The sequence below is a fragment of the Arvicola amphibius genome, chromosome 12, assembly GCF_903992535.2.
Source record: "Arvicola amphibius chromosome 12, mArvAmp1.2, whole genome shotgun sequence".
Classification (NCBI taxonomy): domain Eukaryota; kingdom Metazoa; phylum Chordata; class Mammalia; order Rodentia; family Cricetidae; genus Arvicola; species Arvicola amphibius.
Genome location: NC_052058.2, coordinates 14,913,416 through 14,940,140, shown reverse-complemented (window position 1 = coordinate 14,940,140; position 26,725 = coordinate 14,913,416). Strand labels below are relative to the sequence as shown.

The window sequence follows — 26,725 nt, the reverse complement described above, 5'->3', positions numbered from 1 at the left end:
ATCCTGAATTTATAGGATTCTTTAAAATACTGTTTTTAATCAACTGATGTTAGTATTTTTGTCTTGTATTGTTATTTTGGTTTATCTCTTCAAAATATATCTTTTGTCATTTCATGAGATTGAGGTGAAAAGTAAATTAAGGCATTTACTTTTCAAAATAGTCTATAAATAATAAAGGGGAAATAACCAAGTCAGTTTTCATGCATATTCTTGGCTTACTTTGAACACTGGTGTTTTCATCCTCTGAGAACCCAGCCCTTACTAGTTCTTAGTCTGCTTGTTATTCATAAATATCTTCAGTCCTTTGTGTTACATAGATCCTGGATGGTTTTTATACGTTAGGTTTCTGCTCTGTAGTTGCATCCTGTTTGACCTATATGAGATCAAATTCAAAGAACTCTTTTACTTGTCTTTGCCTCTGGGTTTTAAGTAGCACACTGGAGTCACATCTGGTTCAACTTTATCAGGAACTGCTATTAAAAGGCATCAAACTTAATGTGTAATCAAACTGGAGACTTTGAGCTACTTTCTCTAAAACGCTAATGTTGGTTTCCAACTTTTGGTCTCAAAATGTATGTATAGAGTAGTGGTATTGAAGTTTCAGCCAACCATTCTCACTCACTGACTAATACAACAGAGTGATGTTGAAATGGGACCTTTCAGGGCAGTTGTAAGAGGACAATTGTTGACCCTAATCCGTGTGACATAATCATACTGACAGAAAGGAACGAGATTTCCTACCTTTATTTTTCAAATTGAGAAGAAAATAAGCTCATTCCTAATGTAAGCATCTCTCTTGGGCATATATATTCTGTGGCTCTTACAAGCTAAGATTAAGAATGCAAAGATCCTAAACAGGTAATTATTTCCTTTGAACTGTTTTGTTTCTTCCAGGATCAATGTACAGGCTCACTTCTGGCATGGATATCTAATAGGAACACTTCTGTCAGTTTAATACTTTTCCCACCATCAATTAAGTTTTTTTTCTTTTTTGTAGACAGACAAACCATGAAAATAAATTAGTTTTAAAAACTCTTACAAGAAATACATACACCATGGGAAACAATAAAGTTGAAATTCAGCAGCTCTGTGAGTTAAGAATCTTCTCTCTACAACACACTCGTGTCAGTTACTGCTTAACTTAACGCTGGGTTTTCCTTTTTGCTTTCAGGAAAACCTTTAATTTACGCCCTGGGTGTTACCTGTCCACAGCTTCCTGGTGGCTCACCGCTTCTGCCTGCTCCAGCCTTGCTCCGGCAGCTTCCAGGCTTCTGGGCTTCAGAGCTTGTTGTGAAAGCTTGCTGCTTTGGCCTGCTACCCCTGCTTCAGGTGTCAAAAGCTTTTAATTAGCTTGCTTCCTCTAATTATCTGGTTCCTTATGTGTCCATGTAGGTCTAGTGTGAGGGCCTGGAAGGGGAGGATACCTGTAGGCACTCATTTTCTATAAAGACTCTTGTTCAGGCTCTCCTGAAACTCCTGGGAGAAGAAACTAAATTTAGTGCATGATTTGCCTTTGATAGTGCTGGTCTGTAGTCCAAAGGACCCACAGGTGTGGGCATGTCAGCTTTTATAATTTGTGTCTGTTTAATTGGTTGATGTCCAGGCTGTACCTGATTTAAATATTTTGGCTGTTGCTGCTCGATGTATAAGTTATGTTTTTATCAAGAGCACACTTCTGGCTGTTTAATAAATAGTTTGTAGTGATTTTAGATTTTAGTTTGCCTTCTTAAAAAAATTCTCTATTTATTTATTTATTTATTTATTTATTTATTTATTTATTTATTTATTTATTTATTTTGCCAATGCTGGGAATTGAATCCAGAGTCTCATGTATGTGAGGCCGGTCCTAACACACAGCCATACCCTGATCCTAAAATTTCTTTTTTTTTTTCTCATGGTTTATTTTTTTATATTTAAAAATTTCCATCTCCTCCCCTCCTCCTCCCCCTTCCCTCCCCTCCTTCTCCCCGTTCCCTCCCCTCCCTTGATATAAATAATTGATCATTCATAGAATAATTTTTCAGTTTTCTTGTTTGTTTGAAACGGTGTCTTTCTCTGTAGTGCATGCTTGCACGCTGGCCTGGAATGTACTGTGTAGTCTAAGATGTCCTCCAATTTGTTTATTAGTTGTTGAGATACAGTCTTGGTGTATAGCTTTGGCTATATTGGAACTCTCTATGTAGACCAGGCTAGTCTTGAACTTGAAGCTATCCTCTTGTCCCTGCCTCCCAAGTTCTACCATGACAGACTAGTTTACTGGTTTTTAAAGTGGGGATGAAAGAACACCCTTCAGATTGGTGGAGGGATTAAATGAGTAGTATATGTAGTGTGCTTAGCATATGTAGTACATGTACAGTGCATTTTTTCAGAAATAAGTGTTTTTAGTTTTATTAATAAAAATTTTTGGTGCTATATAAGAGAAACTTGAGAGAAATATGTAAAACAATAAATGGTCAATAGTAATGACAATAATGTCCTATTTTTAAACGTGAGACTTTGAAAGTCCTGATAGGGGAACAGTGTGAGCTCGATTACAGACTCCATAAATCATATAAAAGGTTGATTATCACTAGCCTTATTTCTAGATTTTAACATCAGTGTAGTAGTGTACTTGCAGGTGAGAATATTGATCTCTTATAATGTTCTGTATATATTTAGCCACATGAATTACAAAGCATTTATGTTTCTAGAATGCATTTATTGAGTACCTGATGACTCTCAGGCACTAACCATATGTTAGTGAACAGAGGAGGTAGAAATCCCTACTCCAATAGAACTTGTGGGACAAAAAGTGTACATTTTTAGACTATGTAGTGTATATATATTATGTTAAATAATTATGAGAATTAAGGTGAAAAGGAAGCAAAGAAATGTAATAGAAAGTTCAAAGGAGATAGTGACATTTCAATGAGGGTGTGAGAAAGCAGACTCAGTGGCTCTGTGGAGATAAGAGTATTCAGTAGATCTGGGAGAAATCAAGTGCATAATCTTAAGGTGAGATTGTGCAAGGTAAGCATTATGGCTTGAACAAAGGTAAGCTAAATGGTGAGAAGAGGCCAGGAGGGTAAGCTGGCTTTATAGTTTATGGTAAGGACTTTGACTTTTTTTAACTTTAAGGGAGATAGAAAATCACTAGAAGCTTGGAGTAAAAGAATGATGCCATCAACACTACGTTGACGCATATTGTTTTGTACTGTTGAGAATAGATTGTGAATGAGTACAGATAGAAAGGTCAGGTAAGGTATGACGGCCAGGTATATTGGGGCAGAAGAGAAGATATGGTGAATTCTGACTATGTCAGAGGTAGGCTACATTTCTGAATGCCATTTAAAACATGCAGAACTTCTTGAATATTGAAATCCTATGTTATATAGTGTGGTCATTCTTAGGGGCTATAATTACACACAGTAATACACAGGTTGTGTTCAATCGCCTATTAGTATATTTGTCACATGCTGATCATTTCTGTACTGTGTACAGGTTTACTAACACCAAAGAATGTTTACAGGAATTATTAAAATCATCACTGATATCTTAGAAATGTGTCTTTTTATTTGTAATTTTTATTCCATACTAATGTACTTTTTGATCATGTTTGTGTGTATATGTGAATTGGTCATGGAACCCAGAGCCTTTTGCATGTTATGCAAGTACTCTACTACTATGCTAAGGAATAATGTAACATACTGTTTTAGTTATAGTTTCTATTGCAGTGAAGAGACACCATGACCATGGCAACTCTTATAAAGGAAACATTGAGGTGGCAGCTTACAGTTTCAGAGGTTCAGTCCATTATCATCATGGTGGGATATAGTTGTATGCAGGTAGACATGGTACTGGAGAGTTTGCTACATCTTGAGAGAGTTCTCCATCTTGCAGGCAACAGGAAGTGAACTGAGATGCTGGGTGTGTCTTGAGCATATATGAGCCCTCAAAATCCACCCCCACAGTGACACACTTCCTCCAACAAGGCCACACCCACTCCAACCAAGCCACACCTCCTAGTAGTGCCACTCCCATTGGGCGCCATTTTCTTTCAAACCACCATTCACACCATCCTCTTATGTGCCTCTTGACCTTGCTACTTGAACGTACAAGATCTAGAGTAGGAGTTCTGAGACAGCTTTATTTTTGTTGTTTTTCTACTGCCATGAAGATGGGAATGATTTGTAGTGTGAACAAAGAGGAACAGGTCAGTGATCAACTTGGGAGTTTCATAATCTTTTTCCATCATGGCATTAATTTGATAATTCAGGAGAGTTTCTTGAGTTGACTGTTGTTTCTCTAAACCACAGTTCATTCTGGAAAAGTTTTTAGGCAACTCTTTTCTAAGGTGTCGTGGAGAGTGTTTTCTGCTATGCAGTAGCATAGTATTCCATCATACCATGAACACGTGTGAACTGTGTCTCTTTTGATCCTTACCATACACTACCACACATATAGCTAGTGTTCATGTCATGACCAAGATGAGTGGTGTGTGTATCCTACAGAAGAGGTAGAAGGGCAAATAAAAGTCATACCTCTTTGAAGAACTTTAGAAGTAGTTCATCTTTTAGGATTTTGGTGTCTATCCTTTTAATATTTGGCCTGGAAATTTATGATTTATGTATATGTATAAAAATAATTATGATCTACAATGTTTGTAAACTTACGTTTTACATAATATGGTGACTTTAAGCTTTTCTCTTTCAAATAATATTCTTAACATTTCTTCAGTCACATGAATAGTTTCTTTTGTATTATTTTATTTTGTCTATTTTCTCTGTAAGAATATTTGTTAGTTCTAGTATTTTACTACTGAAAACTATACTATGTTGAATATTATGACTTGCTTTTTATTTGTATGTGGAATTTTTTCAATTGAGGGAATTTCTGTGTATATGTATAGTGTCAGAGTTATAAACTTAAAACTGTAAATTGAAACTGTTTCCCTTTTAGTGCTAAAGGGATTGTAAGACATGGCTGTCACGCAGTAGTGGTAGATGAATAAGTGGTTGTTAGGAGATGGGGAGAGTGGGTACTTAAAGTAGAGGTACAGATGCATGGTAACAGCTCACATCTATTGAACACTTAACTGGACTCCAGACCCTATAGTAATAAGTACTTTATACTTATAATAATTATTTTGATCTTTGCTATATCTATATAATGTAAGTGCATTTATTAAACTCACCATTGATGAGAAAACTAAAACATTAAAAGGCAAATCTTTAAATAAGAAACCTGGGATTATACAGTTATATAATAAAACCAAGATTTGAGATCAATAGACTGGCTTCAGAATTCATATTGCCACTACCTTCCTAACACCCCAGTAAGTGCTAGCTAAGTGTTGGGGTTTTGAGTGGATGCTGCCTACTGTCACTGTTCACCTCTTCTGTGGAGCTGCACAACCCACAGGTTGTTTTGAGTCCAGTATTCTGGGAATCTCGGAACGTAATGTAGTGTGTACATTCTTACACATCACAGTCTCAAGACTTCAAGCAGACTTGCGCAACATGCTTCTGAAGTGAAACTTCATTTTGGTTTTTCAAGACAGGGTTTCTCTGTGTAGCTCTGGCTGTTTTGGAACTTGCTCTATAGACCAGGCTGTCCTGGAACTCATAGAGATCCTACTGCCTCTGCCTCATGAATGCTGAGATTAAAGAGGTGCATAACCATTCTCTGCCTTCCTTTTCTGTGGTTTCGTTTCAACCCTGTAACAAACCAGCAAATGTAAGGGCCCTAAAGAGATTATCTAGTTAAATGAAAACAACAGTAGAAACAGAAAGGTAATCATTTTGTTGACAGTGAGAATAGTCTTATTTGCATTTGTCAGTTTTTTGATATATAAAACACAGGAGCATTTGTTGCGTTTTATTGTTGGAAAGGATGTGTATAGTCCACAGCTTGTAAAACTGTTAGTCATAAATGCTCATTGCTGGGAATTGGGGGAGGAAAGGAAAGGATGGGTTGGAATACATGCATAGTGGGTAAAAGCATGTGGAATAAAGAACATCATTATCTTCTGTCCATGTATTACTTCTTTCCAATAGAATATCTCTCACTTGATAACTGTATCCCTGTAACACCGTGCTGAAATCTGGCAGGCATTGTCCCGTAAGATCTGATTTCATATTGTACATCTTGGTCAGTTTCTTTGCAACAGATGATGAGTTTAAATTTCTAGGCAGAAAACTCGGAAAGGAGATATAATATATAATAAGCAGCAGACATGGTTCATAATTAAAATTACTTGTTTGACATATGTTCACTAATGTAAAATTTTAATTTGACATTTTACTTAGGATCTTAGAATTGAGCGGCATTGAAATAATTGATATTGGTATTTATTTTTTTCTTACAGAGAGAAAAATGGAAAATGGATAAAGTATTTTTTGTGATACTTTAAAAGTTTTATTTCCTTTATCTTTTTTAGGTTGCTGTAGTTAAACTGAAAAATGCAGATAAAGTATTTGCCATGAAAATTCTGAACAAGTGGGAAATGCTGAAAAGAGCTGAGGTGAGTCTTTAAGCTCTGTAAAAGTTGATGGTGCTTAGGTTTTTAGGTTAGACTATTTTAAAACATGTTGATAGTAAAAATTTTTGTACATATATGTTGGAGTCCTTTGGTGAGTTGATGTATAGTCTGAATACATCGCAAGGCAGACTCAGATTATTAGTGCATTTAATTATTTCACCAAAATTAACTTTGTATATTTGTAAAAAGGAAATTTCAAAATGAGAGAAGAAAGACTATCAGAACCAGCCATGCCATCCACAGAATGCAATCAGTGTAAAGAGAGCTGTGAGGGGTCTTAGTGGAAGTTGGATCCCTGGAACTTGTGATGGAAAGAGAAAGCTGACAACACGAAGTTGTCCTCTGACTCCACAAGTGTGCACTGTTGGACTAGGCACCTGCATACATGTGCATGCACCTATGTAGACACATACAGTAAACATTTAAAAAATGTAGAACTATGAAGCACTCTAACGAGAGATATTGCTGGGGCTGCCCTGAGGGCTCCAATTTGTGTGAAGAGATGTTGAAATGATCTTAGGATAATTTTTTTTCTCATTTTTTTATTAAAGATTTCCATCTCCTCTCCTCCTCCTCCCCCTTCCCTCCCCTCCCTTCCACCCATACCCCCACTCCACCCCTCTCCAAAGACAAAGAGCCATCAGGGTTCCCTTCACTAAGTTAAGTCCAAGGTCTTCCCAGCTCCCCCTAAGTCCAGGAAGGTGAGCAACCAAACTGACAAGGCTCACAGTGAGCCCATCCATGCTGTAGAGTTCATGTTCATTGCCATTGTCCTTGGTTTCTCAGTCCTCCTCCACATTCAGAGAGTCCGGTTTGGTCCCCTGTTCCATCAGTCCCATTCCGACTGGACTTGGTGGTCTCCCGTTAGATCTGTCCCACCGTCTTAATGGGTAAAAGCACTCCTCACGGTCCTGGCTTCCTTGCTCATGATCTCCCTCCTTTTGCTCCTTATCAGGACCTTGAGAGCTCAGTCCGGTGCTCCTATGTGGGGCTCTGTCATTTTCTCCATCCAATGCCAGGTGAAGGTTCTATGGTGATATGCAAGATATTCATGAGTATGGCAATAGGATCTGGACATTTCTGGTACCCTCTCCTCAGCTGCCCAAGGACCTAGCTGGGGGCGTCTTCCTGGACACCTGGGAACCCCTCTAGAGTCAAGCCTCTGCCAACCCTAGAATGGCTCCCTTAAGTAAGATATATAATTCCTTGTTCCCATATCCACCCTTCCTATATCCCAACCATCCTATTCCCCCAAGCTCTTCCCATCCTCCACTTCACACTTTTCTCTCCCCATCCCCCCATCCCCCCATCCCACCCCACCCCCATGTTCCCATATTTGTCCGGCAATCTTGTCTACTTCCAATATCCAGGAGGATAACTATATGTTTTTCTTTGGGTTCACCTTCTTATATAGCTTCTTTAGGATTTTTTACGAATTATAGGCTCGATGTCCTTTATTTATGGCTAGAAACCAATTATGAGTGAGTACATCCCATGCTCATCTTTTTGGGCCTGGGTTACCTCACTCAGGATGGTGTTTTCTATTTCCCTCCATTTGCATGCAAAATTCAAGATGTCATTGTTTTTTACCGCCGAGTAGTACTCTAATATGTATACATTTGGGCACAGGAGACCACTTCCTACGTATAGCCCCAGCAGCACAGACATTAAGGGCAACATTGAATAAATGGGACCTCCTGAAGCTGAGCAGCTTCTGTAAAGCAAAGGACACTGTCACTAAGACAAAAAGGCAGCCTACTGACTGGGAAAAGATCTTCACCAACCCCGCAACAGACAAAGGCCTGATCTCCAAAATATATAAGGAACTCAAGAGACTAGACTTTAAAATGCTAATTAACCCAATTAAAAAATGGGGCACTGAACTGAACAGAGAATTCTCAACAGAAAAAGTTCGAATGGCCAAAAGACACTTAAGGGCATGCTCAACCTCCTTGGCAATCAGGGAAATGCAAATCAAAACAATGCTGAGATACCATCTTACACCTGTCAGAATGGCTAAAATCAAAAACACCAATGATAGCCTTTGCTGGAGAGGATGTGGAGTAAGGGGTACACTCATCCATTGCTGGTGGGAATGCAAACTTGTGCAACCGCTTTGGAAAGCAGTGTGGAGGTTCCTCAGGAAATTTGGGATCAACCTACCCCAGGACCCAGCAATCCCACTCTTGGGAATTTACCCAAGAGATGCCCAATCATATTACAAAAGCATTTGTTCAACTATGTTTATAGCAGCATTATTTGTAATAGCCAGAACCTGGAAACAACCTAGATGCCCTTCAGTGGAAGAATGGATGAAGAAAATGTGGAATATATACATATTAGAGTACTACTCTTAGGATAATTTTTACATGAAAAGATTTTATAGGTTATGTTTATGTTACAACTTAACCACCTTCCAAATTAAACTTATTTTAGTGGAAATCCTGGGCTTGGGGTGGGGAATACATGAAAACTTTGGAAGCTATTGCTTAAATAAATGTATAATTATTAACTCAGAGTATGTAACTGTGTGCATTTTTAAGCACACTTACCAAATACAGATATTATCAAATGATTTTTGTTAGTTATATTAAAACATTTTTTACTGACTACTTAAAAGTGTTTATGTTGTCTATGTCTCATTTTTTGTGTGACCATCAAATGTATGTTAAACTATATGCTTGAAAGTAAATTTAAAAACTGGGTCCAGCATTTAGGAGTTAGATACAGAAAGATAAAGAATTCCATTTTATCCTTAGTTAGATAGCAAATTCAAGGCTCTCTCCCTCCTCTCTCTCTCTCTCTCTCTCTCTCTCTCTCTCTCTCTCTCTCTCTCTCTCTCTCTCTCACACACACACACACACACACACAAAACCAAGCAACCAAAAAGATTAAATTCAGTGCCTTTCTATAAAAATGAAAATATTAAGATAAATTCCATTTATTTTTCAAAATGAAAATCTTAGACTTTAAATATTTTATTACTTGAAAAATTTCTCTGTAACAGTATTTTGTGAAGGAGAGAACCTTTTTTTTTTTTTTTGGTTTTTTTTTTTTGGTTTTTCGAGACAGGGTTTCTCTGAAGCTTTTTTTTTTTTTTAGAGCCTGTCCTGGAACTAGCTCTTGTAGACCAGGCTGGCCTCGAACTCACAGAGATCCGAGAACCCTTTATTTTTATTTCCTATAAATGAGAAGACAAACTAGGTATAATCATCAGTATTCTTTGTGACTGATTTTCATCTAAATTTATTGTGTGTGTTTATGTATGTATGTATGTATGTGATTGTGTGTGCACAGATACATGCATGTACAGGTCATCAGAATTGAATGGCAAGCACTTTTTACTGACTGAGTCATCCTGAAGGCACGATACATGTAGTTTTGATGTGCTGTATAGGATTGCTAATTTGATGAATGTATTTTATGAATGTTAAGAGTCATGTGATAGCTTTGCAGAATTATTCTTTATGTATAGATCTTATTTAACTTCCATTTCAACATAGGAATTCTTGTTGCCCATTATCCCAGTAATCCGTTAAGCATAAAATTTAAAGAATATATTACTGAATACAGAAAAATGTAAAAGTGTATGAAAGTTAAATCACTCTTGCAAGCAAAATGCTTGGTTGAAATTTGAGAATCAACCAGGTGGTGGTGGTGCATGCCTTTTATCCCAGCACTCAGGAGGCAGAGAGGTTAATCACTGAGTTTGAAGCCATCCTGGTCTACAGAGCGAGTTTCAGGACCACCAGGGCTACATAGAAAAATCCTGTCTCAAAAAAAAAAAGTTAGGAAAATGAGCAACTAAATCTAAATTAGCTCTGCAGTCCTGGTAACACTGTGCATATGTTATGTTGTGAGGTGTTGATTTGTTGAAGCAGTGCCATGTTTTTTTAGCTAGCCAAGAATGACTTTGAACTCGTGATCTTGCTTTCTCCTTTTAAGCACTGTGATTACAGGCACATGCTACCATGCCTTGTTCATTGTGTTTTTAGAGACCCAAATCGTAGAGGGAATTAAATTTTTTATCTTTAGATATGCTTTCTTGCAATTGCTAGAACTTCAAGCACTATATTGAAAAGGTATGGAGCGAGTGGACAGTCTTGTCTTGTTCCTGATTTTAGTGGAATGGCTTTGAGTTTCTCTCCATTTAATTTGATGTTAGCTGTTGTCTTGCTGTATATAGCTTTTTATTATATTTAGGTATGATCTTTGTATCCCTAATCTTTCCAAGACCTTTATCATAAAAGGGTGTTGAATTTTGTCAAATGCTTTTTCAGCATCTAATGAAATGATCATATGGTTTTTTCTTTCAGTTTATTTATATTATGGATTACATTGATAGATTTGCGTATGTTGAACCAACCCTGCATCTCTGGGATGAAGCCTACTTGATCATAATGCATAATTTTTCTAATGTGTTCCTGGATTCGGTTTGCCAGTATTTTATTGAGAACTTTTGCGTCGTTGTTCATGAGTGAGATTGGCCTGTAATTCTCTTTCTTGGTTGAGTCTTTGTGTGGTTTTAGTGTCAGGGTAACTGTAGCTTCATAAAAGGAGTTTGGCAATAACTCTTCTGTTTCTATTTTGTGAAATACATTAAGGAGTATAGGTATTAGGTTTTCTTGGAAGTTCTGGTAGAATTCTGCATTGAAACCATCTGGTCCTGAGCTTTTTTTGGTAGGGAAATTTTTGATGACAGCTTCTAATTCTTCACGACTTACAGGTCTATTTAAATTGTTCACCTGGTCTTGATTTAACTTTGGTATATGGTACTTATCTAAAAAAATAGTCCATTTCTTTTACATTTTCTAATTTTGTGGCATATAGGCTTTTGTAGTAAGATCTAATGATTCTATGAATTTCCTCAGTGTCTGTTGTTATGTCCCCATTTCATTTCTGATCTTATTAATTTGTGTGTTCTGTCTCTGCCGATTGATTCGTTTGGATAGGGGTTTGTCAATCTTATTGATTTTCTCAAAGAACCAGCTTTTTGTTTCATTGATCCTTTGGATTGTTTTCGGTGTTTCTATTTTGTTGATTTAAGCCCTCAGTTTGATTATTTCCAGTCTTTTACTCCTCCTGGGTGAGTCTGCTTCTTTTTTTTCTAGAGCTTTCAGGTGTGCTGTTAAGTCTCTAATGTATGCTTTCTCCGTTTTATGTGAGCACTTAGTGCTATGAACTTTCCTCTTAGCACTGCTTTCATAGTGTCCCAAAGGTTTGAGTATGTTGTGTCTTTATTTTCATTAAATTCAAGGAAGAATTTAATTTCTTTCTTTATTTCTTCCTTGACCCAGGGGTGGTTCAGTAGTTGACTGTTCAGTTTCCATGAGTTTGTAGGCTTTCTGGGGGGTAGAATTGTTTTCTTTTCCTTCATAAATTATGATTGAATTCCTAGAGCACCTTCACACCACTAGAGTGTCCGTTTATCATGGCTTAATACTGATGAAGAACAGATATTTCTTAACAGGCCCATTATTGATCCTTAGTCATTTCTTGTGGAAGCTGTTCTGTGCACTGTGTGGTGAAGCATCCTGGCTTCTCTTCACGGGATACCAGTAATATTTTTCCCAGTTGGCATAAGCAGCTGAGGACAAAGTATGTTCAACAAAATGTATGGAGTATGCCTTGTATCTAGATCTAGTATCTGTGCTTTAAGAAGATAGCTTAATAGTTAAATATTTATGACTAGATAATGTAATGCCTGAGACTATTTTTATAAAGTATGCATGTGGATATATGTGTGCACCAGTGACACTGAGGGATGGTGGTGAGTATGTAAGAATGTAATATAATAATTGCTGGAATTTTGTGACAGTATTTTGGGAGAAGGAATTTAGTCAGACTCTCTACTTCTGTGTTGAAGGAGCGGTGGGCTGCGTCCTGCCACCCGGATCCTGCACGGCTAGCTTTACACCGAAATAATTACACGGAAACTGTATTCATTTAAACACTGCCTGACCCATTAGTTTCAGCCTCGTATTGGCTAATTCTCATATCTTGCTTTAACCCATATTAGTAATCTGTGTAGCACCACGAGGAGGTGGCTTACTGGGAAGGATCTTAGTCTGCGTCCATCTTGGAGAGGAGTCTGCCTGGCTCTGCTTTCTTTCTCCCACAATTCTGTTCTGTCTACTCTGCCTACCTAATTTTCTGTCCTATTAAAGGGCCAAGGAAGTTTCTTTATTAACCAATGAAAGTAACACATAGACAGATGACCCTCCTCCATCACTTCTGTATTTTTTTGCAATTGTATATCATAGTTCATTATGTATATTTATCTTTTAAAGCATGTTTTTACTGAACAGTTCAGGATAGATTAGAATTTACAGTTTAATTTGTTGTTTTGACTAAAGTCTTCTGAGTTTTGTTGGTTTGGAATTGTCAGTTGGGTGACACAGAAGTTACTTACTGGATTTTAGCTGGATTGCTTTTAAAATTTCAGATCACTGTCATTGTGAAATAAAGCCAGGAAAGGGCTTTCCTGGACTCTGTCAGCCTTCTGAAATATTAAGTGCAAACCGTATAAGGTCAGGTAAGCCATATAGCAGGACTTAGTAGTAAGTATGTATCATGATCTGTTTTCCTCCTAAAGTGAACTAAAGCAAAATGTCATAGATTTTAGTAACTTGACTGACAGTTTAAATCACGATTTCAGATGGATTACATTGACTTATTGTAGCATTTTCTCAGATACTGTTATTTAATTCCAGGCTTTGGCAGTTCTGTTTGTCCAAATAAGTTCTTTGTGTATATACATGAGAATAAGAGAGCTACTTGTATAATAACTTGTTTCATGTATCATGGCTACTTAATCTTCCTTATAACCAGTACCAACTGTATGAGCTGAGGATATAGCTCATGAGTACAAACTGTCTTGCATACACAAGATCCCGAGTTCAGTCTTACTTTAAAATATAATCAGAAAGTGAAAGACACTTGTAATGTTCATTTTTTTATGTCTTCAAAAGTGGTAAAGTGCTAGGTGGATGTGGCATGTGCTTTTAATTCCAGCACTCGGGAAGCAGAGACAGGTAGATTTCTATGAGTTCTAGGCCAACCTACAGAGTGAGTTCCAGGACAGGCTCTAAAGCTACAGAGAAACCTTGTCTTGAAAATAAACAAACAAAAATTGATAAAGTGGCAATAGCAAATTTGGACATTTATATCATCTAGGTAATAGGTAGGTTGGTCTGTGATAAGCTAATTCTGTGAATTTTTGGATTGCTTTGGACTGTAGCAATTGTAAAAACATATTAAACATTTTAGACTGTGATACACACTTTGAGCAGTTGTTTGGATGGTTTTTCTAGGTTTGTATAAAGTATTCTTTCCCTTGCAGACAGCATGCTTTCGTGAAGAGAGGGACGTGCTGGTGAACGGGGACAACAAGTGGATAACAACTCTGCACTATGCTTTCCAGGACGACAACAACTTAGTAAGAAATACTTGGGTTATTCTAGTCTTTTGTTGGCAGAGTTTGGCATTATTTTCTAAAGTGATATTTAAATGTAGATTTTTTAATAGAAAAATTACTCAGAGAGTAAGTTGTACATGTGGTATGAGAATGTTTTGTTGCCGCGCACCTTGCCCTGGTCTGCACTCTATGTGCTAGACCCCAGTTTGCGAGCTTCGGGTTGAGGAATACACATGCAGACAGACCGACACACAGACTTTTAAACACTGATACCAAAGCCCTTCTTTATTAGCACCGTGTAGGCCTAAATACACTGCAGTCAATGGCCAACAGGCAAAAAAATCCCATCTTCTGATCCTCTAAGCTAGGCACAGCTTTTAGTAACTTCAATTAGAAGGTTCTAGGAGGGAAGAACAGCTGAAGGCCAGGACTCATTAATCCCAACATCCAGCTGAAGGCTCATTAGTCCCAACATTTTGTCTGAGAAATTTGATGCTTTTTTCTTTTAAATTTGTTTATGCCTTTAAATAAGAAATCCCAGATTCGATCCATACTGTTAATTTCCTTCAGTTCAGTGTTGTAGGAGATGGTTCAGTTTTTCTTTTTATGACTCTCCCAGTATATTTTATTAGTATTGTTATACTTCTTAAAACTTTATACACTTGGGGCTGGAGAGATGGATCAGCAGTTAAGAGACCTGGCTGCCCTTCCAGAAGTCCTGAGTTCAATTTCCAGCAATCACATGGTGGGTCACAACCATCTGTAATAAGATCTGGTGCCTTCTTCTGGCCTCCAGGCAGTCATAACATTGTATATGTAACAAATAAATAAATCATAAAAAAGAAAATATCTTTACACGCTTTTCATTGTGGCCATGTGCTACATTAAATTGAGTTATATTTACATGATACCATTTTCCAAAAGCTTGGGAGGAACTTAGTGATAACTCAAAATATCAAAATATTTACCACTTGAATATAAATAAGAATGAATATAGAAACTAGGAAGAGGGAAATAAAAATCAAAGGATAAATAAGGTTAAGTTTGCTGCAATATGAAATGTAACTACTTAGCCTATTATTCATAGTTCTTCAGTTTTTGGTTCATTTTTATTTTTAGACTTATATATTTTAGAAAGGTATTCATGTCTTGAGAGGCTGTTATGTATCATACTTGACAAATAGAATAGAAAGAATAGGGGACAGCTTTTGTTTATTTGCTAAATAATTACTGGATGTTTGCTCTATGCTGGGCATTGTTCTTTATATCTGGAGAGAAGAGCAAGTGAGAGATAAAAGTTCTCTCTTCTTAGTGTTCTTTATTTACATAGAGTATACCAGATAATAAGTTGAAAATCAAGTAATATATGTGAAGTAGTTTAAATGATGAAAACACTATAATTTACTCAGAAGTGTAAAGCCTGTGACTATTCTTCCAAGACAGACACAAGGTAGCTAAATCAAAAAGGGAGAAAGATACAAAGTATGTCATTTTGTGACATGAATATTACACAAACTTTAAGTTTTAGTTTTCATAAAGTTGTATTGGAGTACAGCTACACTTACTGAATATATTGTCTACAATCTATCAAGCCAGTTATAACTTGATAGCTTTTTAAGTTCTGTGCATATTGCTTTACCATGACATTTTATTTTTTATTAATAATGCATGTCTATCATATCAAAATGCTTTAGCGCACAGGACAGTGACTTTTTGAATGGATTAAATAGCGCAGCATTGTGTTTATTGTTGAAAACACATCACACATATGTATTACATGTACATTGCCAGATACACCACACATTACTGCATTCTCAATTCATAGGAAAGAATTGATTAGTAAAGTTAGTAAATTTAAAACAGAAAACTTAATTATAACTTCTAAAAATAAAATGAAAATGAATCTATAGAATTGGTGGTTTCTGAGAAGCTTATTTATTAGATAAGAAAAGCCGATTACCATTGTTCAGAGCTGAATCATACTTGATTGCAAAACAGAGGAAAAATGATCAGTGAAAATAAACTTGTTCTTCTATTAAAAACAGTTGCTCAAAATTCCACAAAAAATTGAAGACATCAGGAACAACACTGAATGATTTTAAAACTAAGGAAATTGAAGATTTGTTTTATTTCTTATATAATTAACCACTCTCTGTGTCTCTGTAGAAGATATGGCCTAGCTGTTCTTGACAGTCGCAGTGAATACAGGGCAAACAAGAACCATGGAGTAATGCTTGTAAACGTGGAAAAGTGCAGGTGTGCCCACAATGATGGCAATGAGGATGCCAAGAAGAAAATTCATGGGAGCGGCCAGAACTGTGGAAACCAAAGACAGGAGAGTAGGGTTAGGCGTGCATTTCAGTGGTAGAGCATATGCTAGCATATTCAAGGACTTGGCTCCCAACCCCCACCCCCACAGGAGTACAAGAGATGGATAATAATACTAATTTTTTTTAGTCAAAAAGAAAAATATGACTCTATAGTCCATCCTTTAGTATTCTCTGTACTCATCTGCATTTGTCTATCCCTGTTTTACATCCCCTGGAAACCTTAAAATTGTGTCAAAATTCTACATGTTGAAATAGTCATTTCTAGAATTTCCAGTTGGAATTAAACTTTGTCTCATTTTAACTTTGTGCTATGTTTTTAAAGTTTGTTATACAACTAACGTGTGTATGTGTGTACAGTACCTCTGAATCTTTGGTAGAAATTTAGAAAAGAATAAATGGCATGATCATTAGTATCTTTAACTAAAGTAAAACTAAAGGTTTGTTTATAGCTGTAATGCACATGAGGTTTTTGTCTGATGTCAAGCCAGATCCAGGTGTGGAAACAATGTTATTCATATATATATATATATATATATATATATATATATATATATATATATATCTTATATATTTTTCTTTATTATTATTATTATTATATTTTATTACTTAAAAAATACCAATCCATATTCCCACTTTCTCCCCTCCTCCCTCTTCCCTCCCACTTCCTCCACACACCCTCCCTCCAACCCACCTCCAATCTTAAGAGAGGGCAAGGCACCCTGCCCTGTGGGAAGTTCAAGGCCATCCCCACTACATCTAGGTTGAACAAGGTATACATCCAAAGACAATAGGATCCCAAAAAGCCAGTATATGAAGTAGAGACAAATCCCAGTACCACTGTCAGTGGCCCCTAAGTCTGCCCCAACTGTCAACCACATTCACAGGGACTAGTTTGATCCCATGCTCGTTCATTCTCAGTCCAGTTGGAGTTGGTGAGCTCCCATTAGCTCAGGGCACATTGTCTCAGTGGGTGAATCCCTCATGGTCTTGACTTCCTTGCTCATACTCTCCCTCCTTCTGCTCTTCAGCTGGACCTTGGGAGCTTAGTCCAGTGCTCCGATGTGAGTCTCTGTCTCTGTTTCCATCTATTGTAGACAAAGGTTCTATGGTGATATTTAAGATAATTATCAGTCTGACTACAGGGCAAGGCCAGTTCAGGCACCCTCTATATTGCTTAGGGTCTTAGCTTGGGTCATCCTTGTGGATTCCTGGAAACTTTCTAGAGCCAGGTTTCTTGCTAACCTCAAAATGGCTCCCTCCATCAAGATACCTATTTCCTTGCTCTCATATCTGTCCTTCCTCCATCTCAACCATCCCATTTGCTCAAGATCTCTCCAACCCTCCCCTTCTCTCCTCCTCTCTCTCTTCTCCCCTTCCTACTTCCCCCTTCCGCATGCTCCCAAATTTTTTCAGGTGATCTTGTCTGCTTCCAATTTCCAGGTGGATCTATATATGTTTTTCTTTGGGTTCACCTTATTACTTAGCTTCTCTAGGATCATGAACTTTAAGCTATATGTCCGTTGTTTATGGCTAGTATCCACTAATGAGTGAGTCAGTAGAACATGAGACTCTTAATCTTAGGGTCGTGGGTTCAAGGCCCATGTTTGTGCGCCAGATGAAGGCATAAGTCACAAAACAATCCCACACCAGTTCAGAATTATGGATAATAAAAGGACTATTTATTTAAGGGGAAAACTTACAGATCACTATCCTAGACAACAGTCCTCTGAACGAACAGGAACAGTTTAGCAGCCGGAAGCAAGAGAGTGGGCATATGGTTACTGCTGTTTTTATAGTATAAGAGACCATGCCCAAGTGGGCTGGTATCTTAAAGGCTATTGTTTGAAGGAGCAGAATGTGCTACCACAGCACTTATACTATATTCATATTTTTGGGTCTTGGTTATCTAACTCAGGATAGTGTTTTCTAATTCCATCCATTTGCATGCAGAATTCAAGATGTCATTGTTTTTTACTGCTGAGTAGTACTCTAATGTGTAGATGTGCCACACATTTTTTTAGCCATTCTTCCATTGAGGGGCATCTAGGTTGTTTCCAGGTTCTGTGTAGCTTGGCTAGCTTAACCCTGAAATAAGCACAGAAACTGTATTCATTTAAATACTGCCTGGCCCATTAGTTCTAGCCTCTTATTGGCTAACTCTCACATCTTGATTCAACCCATTTCTAATAATCTGTATGTCACCATGAGCTTGTGGCTTACCGGGAAAGATTCTGCATGTCTGACCTGGCAGCTTCATAGCAGGCGGCTCTCTGTCTCTGCCTCCTTTCTCCTAGCAGTCTGTTCTGTCTACTCTGTATATATGAGTTTTAGCCTATCAAAAGGCCAAATCAGTTTTCTTTATTCAACCAATGAAACATAGAAAGAAAACCCTCCTACACCAGTTCTGGCTATTACAAATAATGGTTATATTAACATAATTAAACAAATGCTTTTGTAGTATGATTGAGCATCTTTTGGTTATATTCCCAAGAGTGGTATTGCTGGATCCTGAGGTAGGTTGACTTCCAATTTCCTGAGAAACCACCACACTGATTTCCAAAGTGGTTGCACAAGTTTGCATTCCCACCAGCAATGGATGAGTGTTACCCTTACTCCACATCCTCTCCAGCATAGGCTATCACTGGTGTTTTTAATTTTAGCCATTCTGACAGGTATAAGATGGTATCTCAGAGATGTTTTGATCTGCATTTCCTTGATAGCCAAGGAAGTTGAACATGTCCTTAAGTATCTTTTGTCCATTTGAAATTCTTCTGTTGAGAACTCTCTGTTTAGTTCAGAACCCCATTTTTAAATTGTGTTATTTAGAATTTTTATGTCTAATTTCTTTAGTTCTTTATATATTTTGGAGGTGAGACCTTTGTCTGATGTGGGGTTGGTGAAGATCTTCTCCCATTCAGTAGGTTGCCTTTTTGTCTTACTGACAGTTTCCTTTGCTTTACAGAAGCTTCTCAGAGGCCGGGCGGTGGTGGCGCACGCCTTTAATCCCAGCACTCGGGAGGCAGAGGCAGATGGATCTCTGTGAGTTCGAGACCAGCCTGGTCTACAAGAGCTAGTTCCAGGACAGGCTCCAAAGCCACAGAGAAACTCTGTCTCGAAAAAAAAAAAAAAAAAAAAAAAAAAAAAAAAAAAAAAAAACCAGAAGCTTCTCAGTTTCAGGAGGTCCCATTTATTCATTGTTTGCTCTTATTGTCTGTGCTACCGGGTTATACGTAGGAAGTGGTCTCCTGTGCCCATGCATTGAAGGCTTCTTCACACTTTCTCCTCTACCACATTTAGAATGGTAGGATTTATATTTAGGTTTTTAATCCATTTGGACTTGAGTTGTTTGAGGTTTCTGTCCTGCCTGGTTCCCACAGTCAATAAGTCTCAAAGAAATCACACAGAGTAATAAACTGATTGGCCCATTAGCTCAGGCTTCCTGTTAACTCTTATAATGTATATTAGCCCATATTTCTTATCTTTGTTAGCAAGCCAGTCACATCTTGTTTCTTCTGTGGCGGGCTCACAATTGCAGAGAGAATGGGCTTCCTTCTTCCCAGAATTCTCCTGTTCTCATTGACCCGCCTCTACTTTCTGTCTGGTTGTCCCACCTATACTTCCTGCCTGGCTACTGCCCAATCAGTGTTTATTTAAAATATAATTGGCAAAATGCAGACCATGGTCCCACACCAGACTTGAGTTTTGTGCATGGTGATAGATATGGATCTATTTTCATTCTTCTACAGGTTAACATTCAGTTATGCCAGCACCATTTGTTGAAGATGCTTTCCTTTTTCCATTGAATAATTTTAGGTTTTTTGTCACAAATCAGTTGTTCATGGGTGTGTGGATTAATATCCGGGTCTTCAATTCAATTCCATTGGTCAATGTCACTTTTTATACAAATACCAAGCTGTTTTCATACTGTAGCTCTGTAATAGAGCTTTATATCAAGAATGGTAATGCCTCCAGAAGTTCCTTTATTGTATTGGATTGTTTTGGCTATCCTAGGTTTTTTTCCATACAAAGTTGATTATTGTTCTTTCAAGGTCTGTGAAGAATTTTGTTGAGATTTTGATGGGGATTGCATTGAATCTATAGATTGCCTTTGGTAGAATTGCCATTTTTACTATGTTGATCCTTCCTATCCAAGAGCATGGGAGATCTTTATATTTTCTAGTATTTTCTTCAGTTTCTTTCTTAAAGACTTAAAGTTCTTGTCAAATAGGTCTTTCACTTCCTTGGTTAGTGTTACCCCAAGATACTTTATGCTATTTGTGGCTATTGTGAAAGGTGATGTTTTTCTGATTTATCTGTCGGCTTCTTTATCCTTTGTTTATAGGAGGGCTGCTGATTTTTTTGAGTTAATCTTGTATCCGGCCACATCACTGAAGGTATTTATTAGCTGTAGGAGTTCTTTGGTAGAGTTTTTGGGGTCACTGATGTACAATATCATATCATCTGCAAATAACAAAAGTTTGACTTCTTCCTTTCCAACTCGAATCCCCTTGATCTCCTTATGTTGTCTTATTGCTATGGCTAGTACTTCAAGCCCTATGTTAAAGAGGTATTGAGAGAGTAGACAGCCTTGTCTTGTTCCTTATTTTAGTGAAATGGCTTTGAGTTTCTCTCCATTTAATTTGATATTAGCTGTCGGCTTGCTGTATATTGCTTTTATTATATTTAGATATGATCCTTGTAACCCTAATCTTTCCAATACCCTTATCATGAAGGGGTGTTGAATTTTGTCAAATGCTTTTTCGGCATCCAATGAAATGATCATATGTTTTTTTTCTTTAAGTTCATTTATATGATGGATTACATTGATAGTTTTTCATATGTTGAACCAGCCCTGCATTTCTTGGATGAAGCCTACTTGATCATAATGGATGATTTTTTTTCATGTGTCCTTGGATTCAGTTTGCCAGTATTTTATTGAGAATTTTTGCATCGATGTTCATGAGTGAGATTGGTCTATAATTTTCTTTCTTGGTTGAGTCTTTGTGTCATTTTGGTGTCAGGGTAACTGTAGCTTCATAAAAAGAGTTTGGCAATGACTCTTCTGTTTCTATTATGTGCAACACATTGAGGAGTATAGGTATCAGCTCTTCTTGGGAGTTCTGGTAGAATTCTGCACTAAAACCATCTGGTCCTGAGCTTTTTTTGGTTGGGAAATTTTTGATGACAGCTTCTATTTCCTCGTGACTTATAAATCTATTTAAGTTGCTCACCTGGTCTTGATTTAATTTTGATATATGGTACTTATCTAAAAAATAAGTCCATTACTTTTACATTTTCCAACTTTGTGGCATATAGGCTTTTGTAGTAAGACCTAATGATTCTCGGAATTTCCTCAGTGTCTGTTGTTATGTCCCCCTTTTCATTTCTGATTTCGTTAATTTGGGTGTTCTCTCTCTGCTTTTTGATTAGTTTGGAAAGGGGTTTGTCAATCTTGTTGATTTTCTCAAAGAACCAGCTCTTCGTTTCATTGATTCTTTGGATTGTTTTCTGTGTTTCTATTTTGTTGATTTCAGCCCTCAGTTTGATTATTTCCAGTCTTCTACTCCTCCTGGGTGAGTCTGCATTTTTTTTCCTAGAGCTTTCAGGTGTACTGTTAAGTCTCTAATGTGATCTTTCTCTGTTTTCTTTTCTTTTTTTTTTTTGCTCTTCTGAAATTTATTTTTTAATATATATTATTTATTAAAAGTTTCTCCCTCATCCTCTCCTCCTACTTTCCTCCCCTCCCCTCACTCCCCCTCATCCTCCTGTAGTGAGGAGGTGAACAGGCCAGCTTTCCGTCCCGCCCAGCTTCTGCACAGCTAGCTTTACACCTGAAATAACAACACACAAACTGTATTCATTTAAACACTGCTTGGCCCATTATATCTAGCCTCTTCTTGGCTAACTCTCATATTTTGATTAACCCATTTCTAATAATCTGTATGCCATCACGAGATCATGGCTTACCGGGAAAGATTCAGCACGTCTGACCTGGGGGCTGGCTCCATGGCATCTCTCTGGTAGGAGAATCATGGCGAGTGCCTGAAGTGTCTGCCTCACTGCCTTCTTCCCAGCATTCTGTTATGTCTACTCCACCCACCTAAGGGCTGGCCTATCAAATGGGCCAAAGCAGTTTCTTTATTTACCAATGAAATTAACACAAACAGAAGACCCTCCCACATCATCCTCCCTCTCCAGGCCAAAGAGCAGTCAGGGTTCCCTACCCTATGGGAAGTCCAAAGTCCTCCCCGCTCCCCCCTCTCTGTTTTCTTTATGTGGGCACTTAATGCTATGAACTTTCCTCTTAGCACCGCTTTCATAGTTTTCCATAGGTTTAGATATGCTGTGCCTTCCTTTTTGATTTTTCAAAAATTATAAAATTGTATATAAAACCAATTTAGTGGACAGCAAATGAAAATTAAATAGAAGGAAAAACAAGCGTTTATGACAATTATTGAGAGTAAATACTTACTTAGCAACTGTTGAGACAGTTTTCCTGGGGAGATGTGAACCCCCCTCCTCTCTAAATGGGGAACTGATGACAGAGTAAAGTACTAATACCATCAAAGTCCAGTTAGGTGAGCTAATGAGTTAGCCATACGGTTAACTGTAGAAAGAAAATTTTCTCAAAGGCAGCTCTGTCACCAAAAGCCACCCCAGCATGTTTGATAGCTCCCCAAAACTAGAAGCTGGAGCACATTGCACACCTGCAGGCAGCTCATCACCTTGGGCAGTGCCCTCTGCAGGTTGCTCAATTTGTCTACAGTGATCTGTGCCTTTCCAGGTAGCTCTGCTGGTCTGAGTAGTGGCTTTTGGGCAGCTTGGGCTGTCTAATAATGTCATTCAGCAGTCCGTAGTGTTGGTGTACACTTTGGGAAGAAGAGGTTCTAGTGAATATTGTCAGTTTCAGAAGACTTTCTGAAGCTATTTTTGAGTTATTTACTTCCTGAGCTTAAGGATCTTCCCTGCACAGTGGAAATTTTCCCTTCCCAGAGAACACCCTGCTGCTGTTTTACCTCCTGATAAACATCCTTTGTCTTAATGAGCTTCCCTCTAAGATGGACAATTTTTGTCTTGTGTAGCTGAATGGTAACTACAGTGCTTAACACACATAAAGCCCTGGATTGCATCCCCTGCACCAGCCAAAACAAAACAAAAGCACCCATAAAACTTATTTTGACTTTTTGTACTTCCCATGTAGTTTAGATCTATGTATGTCCCCTTTAGGGTCCTCATTGTTGTCTAGGTTCTCTGGGACTGTGATTTGTGGGCTAGTTTTCTTTGCTTTATGTTAAAAAAAACACTTATGAGTGAGTACATGTAATAATTGTCTTTCTGGGTCTGATTACCTCACTCAAATGATGTTTTCCAGCTCCATCCATTTGCCTGCAAAGCTGAAGCAACTGATTAGCAGTTAAGAGCACTTGATGTTCTTAAAAAAAGACCTGAGTTCAGTTCCTACCACCTACACTGGGCAGCTCACAACTGCCTGGAACTCCAGTTCTAGGGGATATATGCTGTTTTTTGACCTCCATGGGCACCTGAACACCTGGGGTTCACATACATAAAGTCAAGGCATATGTATACTTATAAATGAATAAAATAATTCTTTAAAGGGTATTAGAAAACAGAACTGATTTTTAATTGTTCTTATTAAGCTGTACATTTTCCTCATTACCCTTTCTTCTTCTCTCTCCTTCTACCCTCTTCCTGCCTACTCTGCTCCCAATTTACTCAGGAGATCTTGTCTTTCTCTCCTTCGTAAGTGGATCCATATATGTTTCTCTTAGGGGCCTCTTTTTTGTCTAGGTTCTCTGGGGTTGTGAATTGTAGATTGGTTTTTCTTTGCTTTATGTCTAATATCCATTTGTGAGTGAATACAAACTATATTTGTCTTCTGGTTCTGGGTTACCTCACTCTGTATATTTTATTTTTTTAATTCCATCCATTTTCCTGCAAATTTTAGGATGTTATTATTTCTCATCACTGAGTAGAATTCCATTGTGTGAGTATACCACATTTTCCTTATCCATATTTTTGGTTGAGGGACATCTAGGTTGTTTTCTTGTTCTGGCTATTACATATAATGATACTATGAACACAGTTGAGCAAATGTCCTTGTTGTATGATTGAGCATCCTTTGGGTATATACCCAAAAGTGGTATTGCTGGGTCTTGAGGTAGATTGATTCCTAATTTTCTGAGAAACTGCCATACAGATTTCTAATGTGGTTGTACAAGTTTATACTCCCACCAGCAATGAAGGAGTGTTCCCTTTACCCCACATCCTCTCCAGCATAAGCTGTCATCAGTGTTTTTGATCTTGGCCATTCTGGCAAGTGTTAGATTGTATCTCAGAGTTGTTTTGCAATAGTAAAACAATTTAAGGATGTAGACAAATCTAGTTTTGATACCAAAACAGAAATTGTATTAAATATATTTATTTTGCAAAGTAACTTTTAACTGTTCTTTTTTAAAGTAACCAAACATTTTTACTGCTATATAAAATTTGTGGTAAATAATTTTGGATTTTCAGTTTCAACTCTCCTAGATATTACTATATACATACTGTAAAAAATATAAAGTTACATTGAGTGCCTTTTATGTACTTAAACAGAAGATGCACAGTTTAATGTATGCTACATTTCCTATTCATACAAACATATGGATAAAAACTTTTTAAAGAATATTCATTATGTTCAAAGCTGCTACATCAAATACTGACACATGAAATCCTTATGTCTGAATATTATATATCAGTGAAATTTACCTTTTCTCATATGTTCTTACTCATCATTTCCTGTTTATTTTATGCTTGAAGAAAAAAATGGAAAATGTTGAAACTTTAATTTCTTGAGTTATAATTTATTTATAAATTACTTTGAAATAGGATCTTGTATATTCAGGGCCAGACCTAAATTTACTGTGTAACTCAAACTGGTCTTTCATCCTTAATACTTTTGTCTTAGCCTCTTGCATTTGTATAGTGGTTGTATTTTATATTTTCAGATGTTTTAGCATTGTTTCCTTTTAATACTATGTAGGCTTGAACCTACGGGCCCTGTGGATGTTAGAGACTGACTTGTGGATGTTATAACTGTTGAGTTGTATCAGCAGCCAGAAATATAGTTCTCACCGAGCCTGTAGCTTACTGCTTCCTTAAATAGTGGACTTTTTGTGATAAGGTTTTGCTGTAAGTCTGGGATAGCCTTGAATTGGTGTGGGAGGTCCTTCTGTCTATGTGTTTCTTCTATTGGTTAATGAATAAAGAAACTGCCTTGGCCTGTTGATAGGGCAGAACTTAGGTAGCTGGGGGTGGGAGGAAACTGGACTGAATACTGGGAGAAGGAATGTAGATGCCATAGAGCTGCTGCCAGAGATAGATGTGCTGAAACTTTGCTGGTAGGCCACGACCTCGTGGTGATATACAGATTACTAGAAAGGGTTAAGATGTAAGAGCCAATAAGAAATTAGAGCTAATGATCCAGGCAGTGATTAAATTAATATGGTTTCTGTGTGATTGATGGAGGAGAGTTATCTGTCTATGTTACTTTCATTGGTTAATTAATAAAGAAAACTGCCTTGGCCCTTTAAGAGAACAAAAAATTAGGTAGGCAGAGTAGACAGAACAGAATTCTGAAAAAGAGTTGGGGAGACGCTTCAGGAAGTCTCCATGCTTCTCCTCTCTGATATGGACGCAGGTTAAGATCTCTCCTGGTAAGCCACACCTCATGGTGCTACACAGATTACTAAAATATGGGTTAAAGGAAGATGTGAGAATTAGCCAATAAGAGGCTAAAACTATGGGCCAGGCAGTGTTTTAAAAGAATACAGTTTCCGTGTAATTATTTCGGGTGTAAAGCTAGCTGGCGGCCGGGTGGCGGGATGCAGCCCCGCCGCTTCCCACTACATGTGATTATTTCGGGGCTGGGCAGCCAGGAACCAATAAGCGCTCTCTTTACAACAAAGAATTTGTTATCCTCCAGTCTCAGCTATCTCAGGGGGTTATTACATGTATGTTCTATCACCCCTGGCTGAAATAATGGTTTAATTAGGTTGCTCAAATGAGTAATGTTAGATCAAATAGCACTCTTCATTATTTATTTAGGCTGGCCTCTAGCCTGTTGTGTAGTCTGAACATTACATTGTACTTTTGATCCTCCTGCTTCTCCCTCATGAGTGCTGGAGTTATGATTGTCTGTTGTCCTGCCCAGTTTGTGCAGTGCTAGGGACAGAATCCAGGCCTTAGTGCATGCTAGGCAAGCACTTTATTGACTGATTTATATCCTCAGCTCCATAATTAAAGCTTTGATCCTGTAAAATGACTTTTCCAAAGCACTCTGGTGTATGTTGATGTGAAGGTAGTTTTGCTCCGACTTTCCCAAAGTGTAGTTACACATGTATCTTGTTGCTGCTTTGTTTTTCATTTTCTGACATATTGCTGCGGTTGGGCATGTGT

General features: G+C 37.6%; 1 protein-coding gene across 3 annotated transcripts in view; it reads left to right on the top strand.

Moving 5' to 3' along the window:
* The window catches only part of Cdc42bpa (CDC42 binding protein kinase alpha), a 234,611-nt gene that overhangs the window by 72,016 nt on the left and 135,870 nt on the right, over window positions 1-26,725 (top strand). For all 3 annotated transcript variants that reach the window (XM_038349025.1, XM_038349027.1, XM_038349026.1), the window contains exons 3-4: window positions 6,419-6,502; window positions 13,863-13,958. In XM_038349025.1, coding sequence (XP_038204953.1) covers window positions 6,419-6,502; window positions 13,863-13,958 — 180 coding nt within the window. The remainder of the gene's footprint in view (window positions 1-6,418; window positions 6,503-13,862; window positions 13,959-26,725) is intronic.